General features: G+C 39.8%; 1 protein-coding gene across 4 annotated transcripts in view; it reads left to right on the forward strand.

Moving 5' to 3' along the window:
- Positions 1 to 21,496, forward strand: part of LOC134534853 (uncharacterized) — a 288,966-nt gene that overhangs the window by 87,818 nt on the left and 179,652 nt on the right. For 2 of the 4 annotated variants that reach the window (XM_063373486.1, XM_063373489.1), the window contains exon 1: positions 955 to 1,765. The exons of 1 other annotated variant lie outside the window; for it this stretch is intronic. In XM_063373486.1, the coding sequence (XP_063229556.1) occupies positions 1,690 to 1,765 (76 nt within the window). In that variant the 5' untranslated portion in view covers positions 955 to 1,689. Of the gene's footprint in view, positions 1 to 954; positions 1,766 to 1,885; positions 1,945 to 21,496 lie in introns of those variants that run through there. One more of the 4 variants, XM_063373490.1, reaches the window with a different exon arrangement.

Genomic DNA, 21,496 nt, shown 5'->3' on the forward strand with positions numbered 1-21,496 from the left:
TATAATTTTATATATGTCTTACGTGGGGCGAGGTAATTGCCATCATTAATTTTAAGTAATGGGTTCATCCCAGACATTTGTGCTGTTAGTAAATTGTTTAAAAAAAATTTACATTAGATGTCTATTTTTTTTACTAGCTTCACAGCTGATTGTCATGTTCAGAAAAATATTAGTTCGCTGAATATTGTAACTCAAGGTAGTGTGGTTACAATACAGCTGTCACAAACCTCGAGTGAATTTAACGTCTCGGCCGTCTGAGGTGCGGTCTTAATACAGATACAGTACCTACGGTTACATGATAATAGAGCAATAAAAGTGACACGTTAAAGACCAGTGGACTCGTTTAATCTTCGGAAAACTCTGAAACGAATCCTGATTTCGATCCCACATTTTCTCTAAATGACTCTATGCCAATTGTGGGATGGTTCCTCATTATTAAGGGGTGTCAGGTTTCCTTCCTCAACTTTTATTGCTAACGCAGTTGTGCGTATCAATTTTGTAACGACTCGTTGTCGACATGATGTAAAGCGTGGGATAGCCTACAGTTCACAGGGATGAACGCTACGATGATGTTTTTTCGTTGAACGGTCGACAAACTTCTGAGAACTATGGAACTGTTCGGGTGTGGCTCTCATCCCTGTGAACTGTAGGGCCTCCCGTAAAGCGTGATTTAATAAAAAAAAATAATAAATGTAAGGGTGATTTGCCTAGAACTGTTGGAACGGTGTTGCGAGTCGGGACCATAGAGCACAGAATCATGGAGAGAGTAACATTATTCCCCTCCCCTTATTTCCTCCTCGCGCCACTTCCCCGCCCGTGGCTCAGTCGGCTCAATACTTCCCGTCAGGCGTCTCGCGCGCTCCTCCCGCCCCTCCTTTGCCGGTCCCCCTCCCTCCTTCGCTTCCCGCGCTGCGCGTGCGCAATCCGCTCGCTATCTACACCAGAGCCCGGGGCCGCACATAACCTCCAAGCACCTGACCGCCCGGCACAAGCGCGGCGCTTCTGCCGCGACCGGCCGGCCGTGGATTTGCCACGCCCATATTTTCTCCGCGCTCGCTCGCACGCTCGCCAACCGAATAAAAAAAAGTATCTCCATTCAGAGGGAGAGAAATGTTCTCGTCACGAGCTTTTTTTTTTTCCCCGGCTCCGTTCGAAGTTCATGCGCGCCGCCATTTTGTCGTCTTTGCTGACGTAATCGACGGTAAGATGGAAAAGTAAATTCGAGTTCATCGCTTCGACGCCTAACGTAAACGAGATTGTTCTCATTCATAATTCAAGACCGTAACCGTCTTGTTAATTCTTTAAGAAAGTTAGTGAGTGCTGCGAGTACCGAACATAACCTCAAAAAACTTACCGGCTCCATGACGTTGAGTGGGTAACGTTTTTATTTTCGAGTGAAGGTTTTTTTTATATTTATTACTTATTCAGTTACGATTTTTTTTTCTTCTGAACGATGAATACAAGTACGAACCCACGAGTGGCGTGGCAATTACCCGACGAAAGGCCGCGGTACGTGGAAGTTTCCACTCGGCAACAATAGACCGTCGCGGTGAGTGAAACTGACGCCTGCTGCGGTTGTCTCGAGCCGTTCAACGCGTCGTGGGTGGCTGTGCCAGACTGCTCCCCCAACAGAGACGCCTCCATTAGAAGAAACTCGGCCGGGACGTCTATTTTCGACCGCCGTCCAGAATGCAGTGGCGCCGGAAGAGGCGGCTGCTGCACGTCATCGGCTCGGCCAACCACGCGCTGCTGATCAAACAATACAGTAAGTGGGGAGAGGCCCTCCTGTCGCCTCGGAGAGGGGACAGTGAAGCATGGTCGGGGAAGGGGGGGGGGATGGGAGTTAGGTGACAGTCGGAGTCCTTGGAGGTGGGGGACACTTCTTGTGGTGGAAAACATGGATTGCTCTGCAGAAAGGTAGTGGCGGGTAGAGGTGGTGGCAAGGTAGGATGTTCACTCTTTTTTATTTACTTTCTCTTAAACCTTTTTCTGATTCCATATCTTAGGTTTTTTGTCTGATTTAAATTTCGGCCCGATATTCGAAGCTCGCTTGTTTTCAGGGGTATATAGTCATGAAGCGCTTCCAGTTACTACAGATGTTTACTGGTTCAGATATCCCGTTACGGGACTTAAGGAGAGTTATTTATTACGCAAACATAGAAACATTGACACGATTTGTCTTTATTAGCGTTTCGTACTACAAATATCGCCAGGTCGTGTAATAAGAGCGCAGACATTTTTTTTTATTGTGAACTACTTGAAATAAATATCATTCCTGGAACTAATTTTAACTTTCCCAATATATAATTTTTTTGTTGAACCTGTTAAATATTTCATGGATGCAGTATAGGAGTGATAATTAATTATTTTGAAGTCAACTTAATAGCGTTGGTTTTACACGTATTCTATTGTATCCATTTATGATTACTGAAGTTACTGCCTGGAAGTTGGCAGTATTGGGTCATTCCAGGTGGTCAACACAAGATTATATTTTTGAAACATAATTATATGCTAAAATGAGGCGTTATTAACCAAAAAAATTTCTCCGGAAGCATCTTAATCGTATTAATGACGTAATTTTTTAGATGTACTTAATTAAGGGCGAGACAAAATATGCGCGACTCTCGGTTTAGAAAAAGCTCGAAATGCCTGAATATGAATTTGGATGTAAATTTTAACCCTTCTGATTACGAAAGTTTTTAAAGAATTCATTTCCGGGATCTTCATAATGTGACACAACTTATATTCGGGAACCACTCTACATTTTTGAAAGTAATATTGGTTTCAACCAAACGACGAAATGTTTTCGTCTATTTAGATTATGTTATCAAGGCCATGTAAGTCACTGAACGAATTTTAGCCCCACAGTAAAAAGTTGTCTTCATTTTTAACTTGTGTTTAACCTATGTAAGTAAATGTGACTTGGCTTTTTTTTTATCCTGCTCAATGCTTTAAATTTAAGTCTGTGATGCAATATGTAAAATTGAAGATGGGACTGCATAAATAAATTTATAGGAATTTCACAGCTAAGGAAAAACAGAAAATGGCTGTAAGTCAGTGACCACGTTACAATTATCACAACAAAAAAAATTTAATTGTGAGCATTTGCCTGACTTTACAAGTAGGCCTGACTATATAAGTAGCAAACTAAATGTAGCATACCTATATCTGGGAGTGAAACACGCGTATGGAATAAGGCGTACAAAAGACAATTACTGCATTACTACACGGATACAGCGTGAAGTAGCTTATGGCCTGCACCATGTTTGCGGGAGGAATGCTATTGGACGAAGTGTTGTATTTGCATCGTGGAGACAGTTTCAAATGATTTTATTTCATTTTATAACCTAACTAAAACTAAGTTCATTTTGTAGCCGTGGTCCGGGTTATTAAGGGACCTAGGTGCGTCTCAGGCTGAAGCCTACACGCCTGGTCATGCTGGGAATTAACCCACGGGTAGCATGCCTTGTTTGCTTTGTTCGGGGATTTGCCAGCCATGGCAGCGATTGTCGCCATGACTAAATTCCCCTACCTTCTTAAGTACTAGACTATAGCAGGGACGTTGGAACGTTTTCATGAGTGAGGGGGGCAAAAAGATGTATCACACTTACCTCAGTTCTAGAACGTAGAGCGGGGGTCCGGGGGCTCTCCCCCGGAAAATTTTGGAATTTTAGATGCAAAATTTTTGTTATTTAATGAGTTTCCGAACCAAAATATTAAATATACCATTCCAAGAATTTGATGACGTAGTATGTATTAAATACTACTCTGACAGTAGATTTAGTAGAAATTAAATAAAATACCATCTAGGAATTTGCAATCATTTTACAGAATATTGACAATCATAAATTTGATTTTCTAATCAATTTGATCACCAATGCAACGTTTGTAACTACTGGTTGAGAAAAAATACTACTAGGACCAAACATTTATTCTGGGAAAAGGAGGGGGGCGAAATGCTACTCTCGCCCCTCCTATGCATAACAGCACGAGGGCAACTCGCCCCTGCTGCCCCCCTCCCCCCTGTTCCGACGTCCCTGGACTTGGACTATAGTATAGTTAAGTTGAGCCCAAGTAAAAACCTGCATTGCAAGCACCAAGCAGAGGCAATTTCAATTCAAAACGAGGATGGTCGGGGGGGGGGGGGGGGGGGGGTAGAAATTTTCAAATATGCTGGGGTCCGGACTCGGGAGTTTGGGCCTTGCGGCCCGCAGGAGTTTGTGTGCGTCTGGGTTGGTCCCCCTGGCGGTGAGCGACTTCGTCGCCTTTCTGCGGCTGCCAGTCTGCACGTGTGCTCTTACATTTACAGAAAAGAAGATAGGTTTTGAACGCATAAAAAAAATTGGTTGTCTGTAAAGTCGGTTTACGGACGATAGTTTAACGTGACAACGCCATGACAAAACATTGATGAAATTATTGCATGCTTTTATGAATAAAATTGAATCATTTTTATTGAATTATCACTATTTTGTATGGATACAAAGAAGGAGTCAAATGAAATCTATAATTTAATTGATAAATTTACTTTTATTTGCACTCATTAATTCAAATATGTTTATTACTTTAACGAAGAGATTATTTTAACTATAACTTTTATACATGTTTGCTATTTAACTTCTTCCAATCTGTGTTATTCTGTTAAGGATAGGACGATGATAGGAAAAGTAGGAAACGAATGGGAGTGTTTCAAGTTTAATGTGCCTCGAAAAAGTCAAATCGATGGTTGTTCCAATCGAGTGGAAGAGAGATAGATGCGGCGCAAGCGTACAATGAGCGTAACGGGACAATGAGTCATCCTTTTTCGTGCGTGCAGTCGGCGTTCATCGATTTATTATACGTTGTCACGTCAAAAAAGTTTTTTTTTATCGCGAGCTGGCGCGTTGGCGGGTGTGAAGCCTAACTTCAAACCTTCCCACCCCCTTAATGGGCAGCGCTGCGTGTGACGGTTAGCCGCGTTACAACAATAGCCGTGACGAGCGCTAGGCTTCCTCCACTTAACCGGTGAAACAGCACCCCGCTGCAATTTCCAGCGTCGCTTCCCGCCGCGCTGAAATGCAACTGCGCTCTCAGTTGCAACTGTGCTCGAACTGGCTAGCCCTCAGATGGATCACGAGCAACTGGTTGGTTGACCGAGGGGTCCCAGGGATGTGAGAGGTATGGTTCCGTGACGGTTCCACTCAGATTCCACAGAGGGGGCTAGCTCTGTAGGTGGTCTGGGGGTTCACGGCGGAGCTGGGGGCGGGTCGGTGGGGCCGAACTTGGGATGGGTCTCAACTTTCGACCTAGCCGTGCGCTCACCAGTAACATGCCGCGATTGGAAATGGCGAATCATTTTTCCCGGTTCTCGGAACCCATGTTGGGCACAGGTAACAAGTGTCAGGCATGTAAAAGACCCATCTTTCTCCTAACCAGGACTTCATCCTAACAGGATCAGATGCCTGGGGGAGTATTGGTGAATTCCATGAGGTGTGAACCTAAATGACATGCCGGTTCCCCACCACACAGTTAGTTCTCTGCAGCCAAAATCCTCGATGACATTCAGGACCGCCGTGAGGAACTAAAGGCCAGGGGGGCGTAGTGATTATCTCACACTAGGCAGGCCTGCTTAAAATAAAATAAAATAAGTACATGTTCACAAGTAATTTAAACAAATCAAATATTAATATTGTAATTGAATACCTACGTTTATTAGTGAACGAAAATGTTCACAAATAACTAATGAATTAACTAACACTTAATAGAAACGCCACACCTGCTAGCCTAAATGAAAATGCGAGATGGTTTTTTTCCCCCTTCACTTTAGATTTTAAGTTTATCATGGGCACTACTACCGTCTAAAATTATGGGTGTTGCTTTGTCTCGCTCGGTAATAAAAAATTTTTAGTTACAATTTTTCAAAGTAGTATGTAGCATTTTATCGCCCCCACATTACTTCATGGAAGTGGACAGTTTATATCTCAATGATACACGGAGTTTATAAAACCTTGAATTTGTGGGTTAAGGTGTGCCTACATTCTAGTGAACATCATTCTTATGGATAAGAAATATCCTTTTTTACGTTTTATTAACTACAAAATAATTATAAATTAATAATATAATCATAGTGTGAAATTATTACAACACAAAAACAATAGTTTAGTTAGTTAAAAAATTAAAATTAAGTGATCTTAGGAACTGACAAATTGCGACTGAAAGGATTAAAAAAAATATCTCGTAACTCAATCCTACCCCTCCCCCTGGCTGGTTGGCCATGGGTGACGTCATGTAGCATATTGGGGCTCATGTTCAGCCACCGTGTGATTATTTATGAAGATTCGTGTAGAAAAAATGGGACTACATGAGTAACGTTGTGCGTATTAACCAGCTTTGGGAACAAACATAATGAAATCTAATCATTTATGTAGGTGGTCTTTCAGTGCACATTCTATACAACCATGCTTTTAAACTGTCAAATAAAAAAGTAGGCGTAGGTTTTGTTAGTTTGTGTCATGGTAACACCAGAAGTTTATTTTTTTTTGTTTTCCTGCAGTTTAATCGTTTATAGTCACATGTTCGAAATATTTTAAAAGATTTATTAAATTTTGAATAAGGAAAAAAAAAAATACAAAAATAATCGTGGCAGTTCAGACACTATTGAATGTGTTAATATAAAATGTGTAGGGTGAAAATGCGTATTTCTCCAGGGAAATGATACCGTGATCACCGAAGCTTTTAGTTTGTATTTTAAAGAGAGAGTACGAAAAGCGGAAGAGGCGTAAAGCGAAGTCGTTTCAGTTCAAATCGTTTTCGTACCAGCTAGAACTTAACTGCTCGTTCTGACACTCCTTTATCGCAACTGTAATACTTTTTTTCTTGTGTATTTCTTTAACAGTTTCGGGGAAAAAAATTACCCCCCCCCCCCTCCCCCCATCAACAATTTGGCGTAAATGTTGCAAATTAAATATTACGAGGCAGGAAATTTCGCTTCCCCATTGTTTCTGAACATCATTAGTGAATGAGCAGAGAGAAATTTTTATGTACATTTTCACTTCAAGCTGAGCGTTCTGCTTGTCTAACGAAGGTTTTTTTTTTCACGCAAAAAATATTTTCAAATTTAGTTGTATTTTGAATGTATTTATAATAAACGTATTAAAAGCTAGATACGTTGAGATTCTTAAAGAGTCAACGAAAAAGACCCTCTGTCATTTGTAACCGTCAGAGATGAAAAGTATCCCGAACTTGGCTAATTTAAAAAAGAACTCCCCCTCCTTTCCCCTCTGCCCATTATTCACTACTTAAAAATCTTGGCTTCAGTTAGTGAATCTCAAAGGAAAAATTTAAATGAGGAAAAAGTCGTGTTTGTTACTTTGGGCTTTATTTCAATTAAAAACTAAACCGGGTAGGTAATTATGGTTACTGTGAAATGAAATATCGGAAAGGAATGTAATTAAATGTGTGTATAAACCACACTGGTGTTTATTAAAAGAAGAAAAGTAATACTAAAAATTGTAATATTTTTAAGGTGGTAAGGTAAGGTATTGAGAATATCAGAAGGCCGAGCTATAAAAATAGTTCAGCATTCTGTTGGATGTTTTTTTTTTTTTTTTTTTTTCACTTTAGCAGGAAAAAGGCTGCCTGCTGCTACGTATACAGAAGCCACGCAAGAAACACTATTACATATCTTTGATAGAGAAGAGTTGATTGGACACATCGCTTTGGATTAAGATCAAAACAGCGTGTTCGAGTAGGAACTGTAAATATTTTGACGCGAGTAAAACTTTTCAGATTGCCTCCGGCACTCCTTAGAAAGCTTTCTGTGATGAAATGTGATTCGATATATCATTGCATTGTGCCCATTACACGCTACATATAAATTACATTATACTTAATATATAACACACCAAATCAGAATCAAATTTTATTTTGAGCTTGATTTAAGTATGTATGAAAGGCAGCGTAAAAAGAATTTCATCGGTACGTTCTTTGAATTATTCTTGCAATGGGTAAGACGGATTAAAAAAAAATATTTTGTACAGGAGTTGGTCTCGTTCTGCATGATTATATGGTCACCGGGTGAAGCAGTTTTTTAATCAGCTCATGGACTGCTGCGCCATTTTTGTGGGACCCCCAAGACATCGGCTGAAAGGTAGGTAGTGTTTACGTTGTGCGAAATTTTCGAGTGACTTATTTGATTGAAGCGACTGTTTCACTAAGGAATCTAAATGCAATTTTGCACGGTATGCAATGAAAAAATAAATTCGAGAATTAAAAATAAATAAAAATGACAGCTTATGTAACGATGGACCCAACGACGAAACTAAACAGGTATTATGGGCTGCACAACACAACATAACACAACGACGACAGCACAGACAAACACATTCCAAATTTAAATATCAGACAGCAAAATAATTATGCGGAAGGAATTATTCGTGAAAAAATTAACAGCACAGACGAACACAGAGAGCTAACAACGACGAGACAGTTTAAGCAATAACAGTAAATGCAGGCAGACATCTAAGAACCTGGGCAACGCAGCAAACATACGAACACAACAATGAAAACAAACACAATAGGTTTTCTATGACAAAACGGTTATATGCGTACGTCCAAAAAATTTTTATTAAATCAACAATTCCCCATTTCATGAATCATTTAAAGAACGTGACGGGAGTCTTAATTCATACTAATTATCATCAGACGTGGTCGAGAATATTTTTGCGCATTGTTTTGGGCGTAAAAATATGGCGACTGGCGAGGGAAAGAAAAGGAGAATTTTAACTACGACAGGCATGCAGTTTCGTGTGGATCGGAGGTCTGTGAAACATAACACAGGGTTTCCCATCCGGGAACGAAGGGACGGAAGAAGTTCACGTCTGACGGGAGGTGCTTTCTAACGCGGCTGTTTATTTATTTATTCATGCACATCCGTTTAGTCCCAAATTAGGGACATGGAGCAAGTTAAATACAATTTAATACAATAGAAGTTATATAAAAATCAACAATACAAATCATACAATCATATTACGTATGGTTAAAATAATAAAAATTGACGGTATATAAACCTATATCAGTTATAAAATAAATGATAAAATACACACATACACACACAGTAGGGCTATGATACAATCAACACCAAGCTATAATTATGCAGAAATCAGAATTAAATTTGTACATACTAATATAGGTGATCCAAATATTCAATTATAGTATAGTTCTGAGTCTGTGCTCGTGAAGCGAAGCATGACGGGGGGAGGAGGACGCGTGCTGAGTCGAGGGGAAAGATAAACCTGCCTCGCGCGGCGAGCCCACTGGATCTGGACGGAGAGTCCAGGGTACAAAGACCAGCGACTACTTCGAAGAGGCCCGCCTGGTTGGGAGGATGGTGGTAAGCAGGGGCGCAACAAACTTGAAGTGGGGGCAAACGGGGACAAAGAAAGTGCTGTGTAATCAATTGTTAGATAATAAAACTGCTTAAATAGCACCATTTTCCACCTTGAAATACAAATTTTTCCTAGGGAGGCCCCCCCGGACCCCCCACTTCAATAGGGGGGATCGATGATTCTTTATAAAAAAGGTATATTGCCCCCCCTCCCCTTTTTGGAAATTTAGTTGTTGCGCCCCTGGTGGTAAGTGCGACGCTCGCTGGTGTTTCTGGCGCGGTGTGCCCAGTCTTCTCGTCGTGCATTGGGCAGCTGTTGATTTTTTGAACGGTAACCATAACTTTACATGGCAGAGAAATAAAGATAAAGGTGTACTGTAAGTCCCATGGGTGCTTCCAACAATCTCTACCAGATGATTCATGCCTAAATATTATTATATATATTCAATGGTTTGAGGGACTTGCATCACTCCTTTATCTTAATTCTTCCGCCATATAATGTTACGGTCGCCGCTCAAAATCTCACAGTTGTCCAATGCACGACGAGAAGACTCCGTGCCAGTTCAGAGCCTTGCTCTTCTTAGAAGCGATACCACACTAGAAACACCAACGAGCGTCTCGCTATGATCCTGCCTCACTAACACACACACCCCCCGACCATACGGGCCCCTTAACCCGTATACTGTTGAAGATTTTTCGATAGCTCACATAGAGCAGCCAAGGTTTCATAGTTGCGTAATTTGTATTCGAAGATAATTAAATCCAAATAACATTAGTTGATAGCATATATAAGCTAGTTGTCGAGTTCTTTTAAAATACAGGAAGTGCTTATGTGTCTAAGGTGCGATTTCCCTTTTACGTGTATGTGATGATGGGTTGGTCGGCTGTGTGGATGGTTTCGACCCCCAGCCATTGCCACGGGCAGATTATGTAATCGCCCTCCGCAGCGGGATTTGAACCCGGGACCATTAGCTCACCAGAACAGCTGCAAGTTTTCTTGAAAAGTATCTTTAAAAAAATTTTACCCAGAGATAAGCCAAATAACCTTTCCGAAAAAAAAAAAGTAATTAAATTATTCAAGGGGTTATACTTTCACAAAAAAATAAATAAATATTTACCAACCTGTTTTAAAAATATTAAGTGATCACAAAAGAAGTGAGCCATTAGGCTATGTACATTACATAAATGCATACTCCACAAATGTCTATCTTTTTATCTTCAGAGTTTTGTACTTCCACTGTAGTAAGAATGGTAACGTAAAATGTTACAAGTGATCTAAAAAAATTGTAATAAAGGATAAATACTACACATTAACACGTGTACTGTTACCAGCATTGAGATGGTGTACAATTATATCTTAGTAAATCATAACTTGAATTACGTAAATCTATGTTGATATTTAAAAAAAATATTGGAATTTTTCTTTAAAAAAAATTAGTTATATCTGTACTCACTAGCCGGAAAGAAATTATAGTAAAGAGGTGGTTATAATCCATGAAAATTACAACTCAACTTATTCCGTGAACGAGCTACAAGCCCGTGACAGAAGATGAACTTGGAAGTTTGCAGAATAACAGGTCCAATGTTGTGGTGGAATAGTTGCACTAAAGCCCTTCCTTTTTTATATATATTGTTATCGCTAGACCACCGTGGTCAGCAGTTATAGTAATTGGGTCACTTCATCGAGTATCGACCCTCCCCCTCGCTCCTTGAGGGCGCTGCAGGGGTGAGACGTTGGTGACGTAGCGGAAACACCCTTCCCTTTCTCCGGATCGGGACGATGCCCGTCAGGGCCTGGCTTGACTCGCGTGGCAATGGGCGTAGCTGAGACAAGGAGCGTTCAAGGATGATTTCATTTCAGACTTATCGATATTGCAGGGGCGTACATGGGGGGAGATGAGATGGGGACGACAACCTCCCCCCCCCCCTTTCCAATATCCTAAAAAAATTGGTTGTCTGTAAAGTCGGTTTACGGACGATAGTTTAACGTGACAACGTCATAACAGAACATTGATGAAATTATTGCATACTTTTATGAATAAAATTGAATCATTTTTATTGAATTATCACTATTTTGTATGGATACAAAGAAGGAGTGAAATGAAATCTACAAATTAAGTGATAAATTTTACTTTTATTTGCACTCATTAATTAAAATATGTTTATTACTTTAACGAAGAGATTATTTTAATTATAACTTTTATACATGTTTGCTATTTAACTTCTTACAATCTGTGTTATTCTGTTAAGGATAGGACGATGATAGGAAAAGTAGGAAATAAAATGGGAGTGTTTCAAGTTTAATGTGCCTCGAAAAAGTCAAATCGATGGTTGTTCCAATCGAGTGGAAGAAAGAGAGATGCGGCGCATGCGTAAAATGAGCGTAACGGGACAATTTGCGTAACTGGACAATGTGAGTAACGGGACACTTTTTCGTGCGTGCAGCCGGCGTTCATCGATTTATTAGACGTTGTCACGTCAAAAAAATATCCTCACTAACAAATTGAAAGAATTTGAAAGCATACAGCGGCAAAGGAGTTCAATCTCTCTCTCTCTTTCTATCCCTCTCTCCTCCAGTTCTCCAGATATTCGGCGTATGCTTGTGCAATATGGTAAGTTATTATTTACTTTTCTTCTCTTCAAGGGAAAAAAATTAATTGGGGAGGGGGGGATAAACTGAAAGTATTTCAATTCATACGTGAAATTATTTTCCAAATAGTGGTAGATTCGGTAGCAAGAAGTGATAGAAGGCCAGCAAACTTGGAATGTTTTGTCATTCTAGTGCACTTCCGACACGTGTTTTGGACGTGGGTTGCGGCTTGTGAACATAGAAATGGCCTTTAAATACCAGGCGTCGCGTCGGGGCGGAAATAAGTCAGCCGCAGCGCTGCGCGTGCATTCACGCTCGACTTGAAACGACTGTATACGCTAGACTCGATCGTGCCAAGCACATTTCGGCCGGACGCCTTTGGCACGTTGCCTCGTGTATCTACCGCAACAACCATTTAATTGGTCAGTTTGTTTGTTTGGCTCATCGTGGATTATTTTCAACGCGTATTTTACTCTCTCCCCCCTCCCTCCGACATCTTCCTACACCATATGTGTGGTTCTTTTATTTTTTTTCCCAACCTTCAGTTTAAAATTAATTACTCTATCACAAAGACAATATATGCACCAGCTGAACCATTACACCTTTGTGTGAGAAACATATTTATTGCAAAACATTTTTTTTAACTATGTTAAAAAGAGTATTTTTTTTAATCCCCAAAATAAAGAAGGTAATGTTTTTACACTAGCTACCTAGTGTTAAGTGGTTAGAACGCTAGCTTTACGAATATTGTTTGAAGCCAAAAAAAAAATGCTGAAGAAGGATACTTCTGCCACCGGCACTGCTTCCTGAGAACTGTCAAATTTGAGACAGTGACATGACACAAGCTATTGAAGTGTCCTAGAGCAGAAATGTCATGGAAAATGCATAAATACGCCTACATGACGGGTGAGGCCTATAGCGTGACTCATCCCTGGTTTGCAGTGTGCCATTCAGTGGCCATTTGCTCTCTTATTTCCGATGCACGATTTCTGACACTGGCGCTGCGTTTGGTACGGTGTACTCTGGTGCCAGATATGGGCCATTGAACGTATATCTATTTTTTTAATTTATTCTAAACATTGTATTTTGTGAAGGAAAATTTGGGATGAGTATTTTGGACAAAAATATTTTTCTGTTGTATTTCATCAAGAGCATCCATCATCCGATAAGATTAAATTTTTACTTCTAAGGAGATGCTACTGAAATACGCCATCTTGGTTCCAACAGTTTTTTCTGACAAATATTTTTACATTTAATATTTAAAAAATGTCTCTGTTTGAGCTTAGCACATAATTGGATGGAATGCCTTGCTGTTAATACAAGGGTTAATACAACTACGAGGGTCATTCTAAAAGTAAAGAACGTTTTGATGCGAAGCCGTGCAGTTCTCTCCCCCCCCCCCCCCCCCCCCCCCAACCATCCACCGCGTAAGGAACTGCTGCCTATTCATCCACGCAAGTCTGACCTCAAAGCAAGGAAGATAGAGTTGCAACTCAATGCTATAACTGTCTTAATTTTTTTAAATCAGCGAACTGTGCTGTATTTATCGGCAATCTGAGGAACTAAATTTCGTTAACGTTTCTAAAGTGAATATTGGCAACCTTGAATTTATTTTTGGTCGTTTTTTTTTTGGGAATATTCGTCATAAATGTTCAAAATGTAAAAATAAGGGACTGGCTGTGTCCTAAGGTGCGCTAGGTATATGGTTAGTGTACAGGTGTAGCATGTTCAACACCTAAACCCTTATTTTTGTGTCTTGGAATACAGGCCTTTAAGGTTGAGCACGAGACAAATGTGATACACGTAGCGTTTTCGTAAAGAATCACGTATACACTTACTTCCATGCTGCAAGTATTTGATAGTTCGTAACTGGAGCTTCAAAATATGTCCTGGGCAGGTCTATAAATACAAAGAAAAGTTAATTTTATTCAAATCTACAATTTTGCTTCGTTGTTGAATGAAATTTTGCACAATTTACGTCAAAAATTAAAAGAAAATTAACTTAATTAAGTTTTTTTTTTTTAAGTGTGAAGAACGGCCAACATACACGTATAATTAACTCTGTAGCCACTGTGATGTAATGTATTTGTCTGTTACAAAAGTTACGTAACAAATTTTTTATATAATTTTGTTGTAACAATTTTTAAAAAAACTTTTATTGTATTGAATAAAAAAGTAATATTTCTAACGTCGGTTCATAAATACACGCACAATCTCGGAGATTATCTCCAGCAGTGAAGTTGCACGGTGTCAACACCTTGTTGCAGTTTTCCCCGCAAGTTTTTATGGTCCTTATATCCTTCCCCCTTCCCCCTTCCCCATCCTTCGTGACCCGTCAGCGGGTAAACAGTCGACCGCACTGTCTCGTCGCTAAGATAAGCCCCGACGACACTTCATGGAAAGAAAAGGGGAGGAGTGGGGGACTTGTTTCTCCATAGTTTTGAGGGGAGGGAAGGATGAATGGTCATAACTCAAACCCGAAGGGGCCCTGGTTTACGGTCGTCCTTGGTCGCTGTGTCCGCGCGCTTGTGAAACCAACCCCCTGCCGTGTGTCGCCTCGTTTCATACTCGTCCTCACCTTTGAATATATATATACTGTATAGAAGTCGCCAGCCCAGGTTAAAATTTCTAATACGGTTTGAGGTAGTTGGTTAATTCACCGCCGCAATCGCCACCATCTCTAGGGCATCGACTTGTGGTGGTCCCTAGCGGACAAGTGTCAAACTCCTCAAACACCCCTTCCCCCTCGCGTAGAAAGGCCTTGAGCTGCAGTGAATGATTGGTGGGGGGTGCGGGGAATGACAGCGGGCGACAGTGCTGCGCTCTAACGTGTAAATAACAACTAAGACGATACAGGGCGTTACGGCAGCGCACTGCAGCGGTGAAGTTCCCAAGCTGCTCATCATACGCTCCTGAAAAACGTAGAGTAAATCCTATCCACTCGCGACTTCTATTCAGTATATATATATATATTCAAAGTCCTCACTTACGAACTCCTTAAACGCCCCATGGAAGAGGGCGCCCGCACGGAAACTGACGTACACACACCATTGGAGGCCCTACTGGGATTTGCGGGGCCTTAATATTTTGGAGAGGATAGGAGCCCTTTCGGGTGTGGAATACCCCCCTCCCCTCAGAGAAACAGGCGTAAGGTTCATTGCCCTTTCCCGGAAGACATGAATAATAAACTGTTTATAACATTTTCAAGCCGAGCTGAAACTTAAGGCGGTATTCGGGCAAGGTAGCGAATAAGCATTTCGTTGTTGGGATGCAACCGTAACCTAACACGCCAACCGTATTCAGAACGTGTCCATGCCGAATCCCAGCAAGGAAACAAATACGGCAACCGTTTTAATAAACGGTGCCCTGCGCGAGGCTAGAAACTGGTTTCAACGCATTCTAGCGGACGTTTCGCAACCATTGATACCATTTGTTAAGAAAAAAAAATGACTAAAGAGAGCAGCAACATTGCACAAGAAAAAATAGTACGGTCTTTCAAATATTCTCAAGTACTTTTAAATGTTGGGATTATTTCTTGTTATGACCTTTAGAGTGTACAAAATGTGTTCCCGGTAGAGTTTTAATTTGACTTACCAACACGATTGTTACGTGGTACGAGTGAATGGCGCCAGATGCGTGTTCGCCATCTGCGCATGCGCAGTATTCTAGGAGGAAATAATCGGCAACGGGTAGGACACCAAAATGCGTTCCCTAAAATAAGAGACTGGCCTGGCCGGCCGTACACTAGCAATACGGTTAAGGTACAAGTATAACTTATTCAACACCTGAACCCTTATTTTTTTTGTCTCGTAATACCGGCTTTGATGTCTATGGATATTGACAATTTATCTTGAGAAATTAGGATATTCTTATAAAAATTTAAATATTTTACGTTCACTATATATTTAAAAAAAAAGTGAGTATTTTTTAAGAACGGGCATTAGAAATTATACTTTTTGATTTAATACACTAAATTTTTTTAAGATTGTTACAAAATTATAAAAAAAATTGTTACATAACATTTGTAAGAGAAAAATATATTAAATCACAATAGATCACACCGTGTGAGTGCCCGGAAAGGCGTAGGCCTTAAACCAGGGACCTAAGCCAGGGGGAGGTCCTGGGGGTCTGGAACCTTCCTTCAGGAATTTTAAAGTTGGGGGGGGGGGGGGGACCACGCGAAATCAGATTTAGAAAATAACAGGAATTTAGCTATATAAGGTTATAAAGATATAATTTTTGAAATATTATTGTAATACTTAGTGGGAACAGTAGTGTGATTCCTTCATATTACAGCCCTCACAAAAAATAGGGCAGGAATTGTTTTTCCAAATACAGTCTGTATTTCATGCCAGTTTGAACTGTGTAAGTAGGTCTTTCTTACAGACTTGACGTGTGTGTTACGTGTACTTATTAACATTAATATATATATATATATATATATATATATATATAATGTATTTATGACTTGTCTCAAACTAAATCAAAAAATTGACTTAAGAACGAAATATAAAAAAAAGCTAAATAAAAAATAAACAAAAGTATAAAATGTCAATTTCTCTTTTCTCAGGCAAAATGATTACTTCAAAACTTGTGTGAACGCCTGAGTACTAAAAGTCTGGTATTTACTGAGATTTGAGCATGACGGAGCAATTTTTGTTTTAAGATTCCAAAACTTCCGTTACAAAGAACAATTACTCGTGAGAACGATGACACCATCCCTTCACAAACCCCTGGCTACGGCACTGCTCGCCGCTGTGCGAGGGAGGTGACTCGACCGGGCAGACACGGACTGGGTTTGCGGGCGAAAAGTGGTGTTCTGGAGCAAGCAACGGCTGTAACATCACAACTTATGCTCGCGACAGCCCTTTAGTTAGTTCTGTGCATCCCAGAAGGAAACAAAAAATAAATTGGTTGTCTGTAAAGTCGGTTTACGGACGATAGTTTAACGTGACAACGTCATAACAAAACATTGATGAAATGATTGCATACTTTATGAATAAAATTGAATCATTTTAATTTTAATAATAAAAGAATAAATACTTGAAATTATACTAGTAATCATATTTTTTAAATGCAAGAATAATTAACCTTTATTGCCGAAATGGTTGTTGTAATACGCAATGAAAACCACATTAACTTTTCACTTCACTTTATTAACAGTCGAGTGGAAGAGAGATAGATGCGGCGCAAGCATACAATGAGCGTAACGGGACACAACGTAACGGAACAATGTGCGTAACGGGACAGCGGAACGGAACAATGTGCGTAACGGGACACTTATACGTGCGTGTAGCCGGCGTTCATCGATTTATTAGACGTTATCACGTAAAAAGAAAAAAAAATCACGCAAGCGAGTCTTGCCAAAAATGTGTAACATCTAAACTCGAACACGTGTAAATTCACGTGTTACCGTGTTTGCAGATACACTTTAAATACGAAAATCTGAAACGAAATTTAACATAGGATTCGTTAAAATAATGCCGAGCGTGATGAGCACGTATACGCAATTAGTGTTTTCTGCTTCATTTCTTGACGCGAATCTCACTTAGTTTCCCTACCCGCCGCTAGAATTCGCTGCCAGAGCCGCTACGTTACTATCTAATCTTTTTTTTGCAGAGGGTAATTTTTAATTAAGTATATAATGAAATGACTCCAATAAATGCTAAAAAGCCTTGAAAAAAATACTAACCCCCCCCCCCCCAGTGTTTGGACCTGTTTTTCAACAGGGTAATTTTATTATTAAAAAATCTTCATCTTGTTTAAATTCAGTAAAACGTTAATACAATAAAGTTGCCCTTTGGCTTTGTGGACTTTGGTTCGCGCCGTTCGCCACAGATGGCAGCGCCGTGGTCATAGATTTCCGTTCCACGCGACTTCCTTTCTATTCACGAAATAACTCTTGTCAAATGGCGTGTACCGAGAGCTAAGATGTTAGACGTGAAAAAAAAAATATCTTGTTTATGTTATAGTGCGGGCCAAACGGCTGGGTAGCTGTGCTCCATAGTTCAACGGATACACTTTGCTTGGAACGGGACTCGGCTCGACCCTGTTAAGACATCAACAGTTTTAAAAACATCAGTCATGGTATTGATGCTGGCGTATCGATTGCTGAGCACTATGCGGTTAATATATTTCTGAACATTTATGACACAGGAAGAGAGTTGCCGCGTCCAAGGAGATTTTTCAATTTCCTTAGAAGCGCCCCGCAGATAACTCCCTCACGCTTCATCCTAGCGGTGACAGCTCGTAAGACTTTCGGCCCGCACTATAAACGATTGGTCCTGCGCGGACACGGAAACTGACTGAAACAGACGTAAGTAAGTAACGTGCTTTATTTATTTTTTGCAGAGATGTTTGCCGACCTAAATAGATAACGGTGTCCTTTTTTCCGGCGCTAGAAACGTCTGGGCTGTCGTCGTTTTTGTTTACAGCCATGATGGATTCGTACTCAGCTCGCCTGCTATTGAGCACAGGAGGTGTGCATCCGTGGTATTTACTTTCGTCTTCGTTTCTTGCAGACGTTTTATGGTGGAAATTATATCCACGTTACAGAACTGGCGCAAGACTACTGCCGAGACTTTTGCATGTAACGTTCTGATCAACGAATGCCTGAAGTTGATTATTATTTTCTCCCTTAAGGAGTAAAAAAAAAGACTCCTTTTTTTGTTTAGTAATTTTTTAGACCATTACAGTTTTGAATCGTTAAATGTTTGAAATTGGTCTTCGTTAAAACCTAGTGACTGGCTGTTACAAAGTGAAAGTGAAGTCATTGGGTTTTAGATAATGAATTTTTTTTCGGAATGACTTTTAATAAAATGATACTGTCATTTGAGACTATATAATGTATGTTATGGTACCTTGGAAAACCTGTTAATCTACCCTAACTATGGAAAATTTCCAGTGTTAAAAGTGAAAATAAAAAGTTAATGAAATGAAAACTGTTGAAAACAATATGGCCTCTTTCGGTATCTATCTCTACCCCTTGAATATTTTTCCGAGCGAAATAACTTAATTATGCAACTAGTTAAGGTATGCTTGTTAAAGTGAGAGGTTAAGTTTTGTTTGCAAAACGTTCCTCGGTTAGCTACCCGGTTTAAAGCAAGTGAGGTTGTTAATATCCAATGAAAATAAAATCAATACAATTAGAATTTTTTTTTTAACTCCACTCATTATGAAGTGTGTGCAACATATTCTCTAGTTTCTTTTATTACGCCATATGAAACCTTTTTTTGTTAAATTAATAATTTTGTCGTACAGTTCCGTTTGTTGGGATCAAAGTTCTAAGACACCAAGGACAAGTAATAGTAAAGCATCAACCGCTTGAGCAAGTGTCTGAGTTTTAGACAAACATTTCAAAATCGGAATCGTTTCTTAAAAGTCGCGGTTTTTTTTTTTTTTGGTGAATTCAGGTACAATATCATGATCTCGCCATCGTTTCCGAAAACCTCCCAGGAGTTAAAAAAAAAAATTGCCCTGCTCTTGCAACAAAACCTATGATCTCTACTCGCCTGAAAGAACATTTCGCAGATATCAAATATATCAAGCTGCTCAGACGTGGATGAGCACTACAATGATATAAGTCATGGCAGTCATTATAAATGTTGCCAACAAAAACCACTGATCAATCAGAGATGTCATAGAAAACAGAAAACACTTTTGTATCGGCGCAGAAGATGGCTACAGATGTGAAGTAATAATTGGAATGATTTTCTTTTTTTAAATCACGAACGATCATCATCGAAGAATTAGCAACAGTCAAGATTGTTGGACATAACAAAGCAGATGCTTCCTAACTGGCCAGACCATCCTCCAATCAGGGCCGATCTCGGGGACCAATCACAGTCCTTAATAATGGCTGTAACAAGGCGCACCTAACGTTGGGAACACCGTCATTTCCAAGGACGTGTCCTCAGCCCGTAAGCTAAGAAGTAGTTAGTAAAAATAAAAAATAATAAAGTGTGGGCGTGGAGTCTACGCGCGACAGTAGTGAAACTTATTATTAGGTATAGAGAGAAATTCTTTACATTTTCAGTCACACTATTCACATAAACAATTAATTATACTCATACAGTTAACTGCACAAATCAGTAAATCTTTTCCGCACTAATAAATAAATTGTAGATAATTTTAATAAAATAAATTTGGTAGCATCAATCGTTAGCCGTTACGAAGACTGAGGAGTAAACAAACACAAGCAGAGTTAAGAGAATTCCGTAGCATCACTGCTGCGTCATTTCTACCTCTCCCCTGCCGTCTCCCCTTCCGGCCGTTACAACTGGCATATAGCATACTGCGCCACGTACCTACCTATCCCCCCCCACCCCCTTCCTTGCTCTTTTCCCATTCGACAGCTAGTGCATACGTTGGAGGGGAAGCCTAAGATGCACATAACGTTCTGTCATTCCCAATTACATCCAAACAATCCACCTTCGGCCAACCTCGGGTTTATTTATATATATTTATATTTCTCTGTTTATTTTAATGTAGCTATACTAACCTAACTAACCGTCCATAGTGTTTTAAAGTGTTTTAATGTAGCTAACCTAACAGACCACTTTTAATATTTGAATTCATTTTTCCTGCGCAAAAGTAAAACAAATCCCGAAGTTGGCCAAAGGTGAATTGTTCGGGTGTAATCGGGAATGGCAGAACTTTATGCGCATCTTAGGCTTCCCCTCCTGTTGGAGTGGTGTAGCCGCTAATGCACTCTCCTCCTCTACCGGTTCCCCCACCACGTACCTAACTATTCCCCTCATGCGATCGGATTTTCGTAAACGCTCGAAAATTGTAGCCCTCTCAGCAAAGAATTTTAACTCCAAAAAAACTTTCATAAATGAACACATCTACAAAACATCAGTATTTGGCCACAGACACCAAAACAAATTCAAAAGAAACAAAGGTATCCACATCTATGATCAAAGGCTCCACGGAATGCACTAAGCGAAAGTCTGTAATCGGTCTGCATCATCGTTAAATTGTTGGTGAGACCTGGGTGGTGGTGGCCTGTCCTACTCCCCGCGTCGTGACGTGATGTTGGACGTGTCCGATCAAGGGGCGCAACTGTACAGGCGGAATATTGCCACAAAAAAAATACGCGGTTGAGAAATGCCAACATAAAAAAAAAGTTTAAAATATGAGAAAAACATGAACAATCTCTTACACATAACACAAATAATAAAATAATTTTTACGAACGTTCTTGGCTCAGAATTTATGGAATGGCGTATGAACGGAGTGGCGTATTGATTTAAATGGCAAAATATATTTTTGGAATAATTTTTTTGCAATGTTAAATAATTTTGATAGCAGGGAAGTAAGCAATGGCTGTAAAACAAAATCTTGTGTGTGCTTTGCACGTGTTTTTTTTTTTTTTTTTTTTTTTGTTATTTGCAGTAGAAACTGAGGTAATGATTTTCAGCGCTATAAATTTGCGGCTATACAGTTTTCAAATATTTTGAAACAAAAGATAAAGCATTTTAACATAGTTGTTCCGGATTGAAAAAAATAAATCATCTTAAAAGTAATACGGTTTATATTCCCAGT

The sequence above is a fragment of the Bacillus rossius genome, chromosome 8 (assembly GCF_032445375.1).
Source record: "Bacillus rossius redtenbacheri isolate Brsri chromosome 8, Brsri_v3, whole genome shotgun sequence".
NCBI classification, from domain to species: domain Eukaryota; kingdom Metazoa; phylum Arthropoda; class Insecta; order Phasmatodea; family Bacillidae; genus Bacillus; species Bacillus rossius.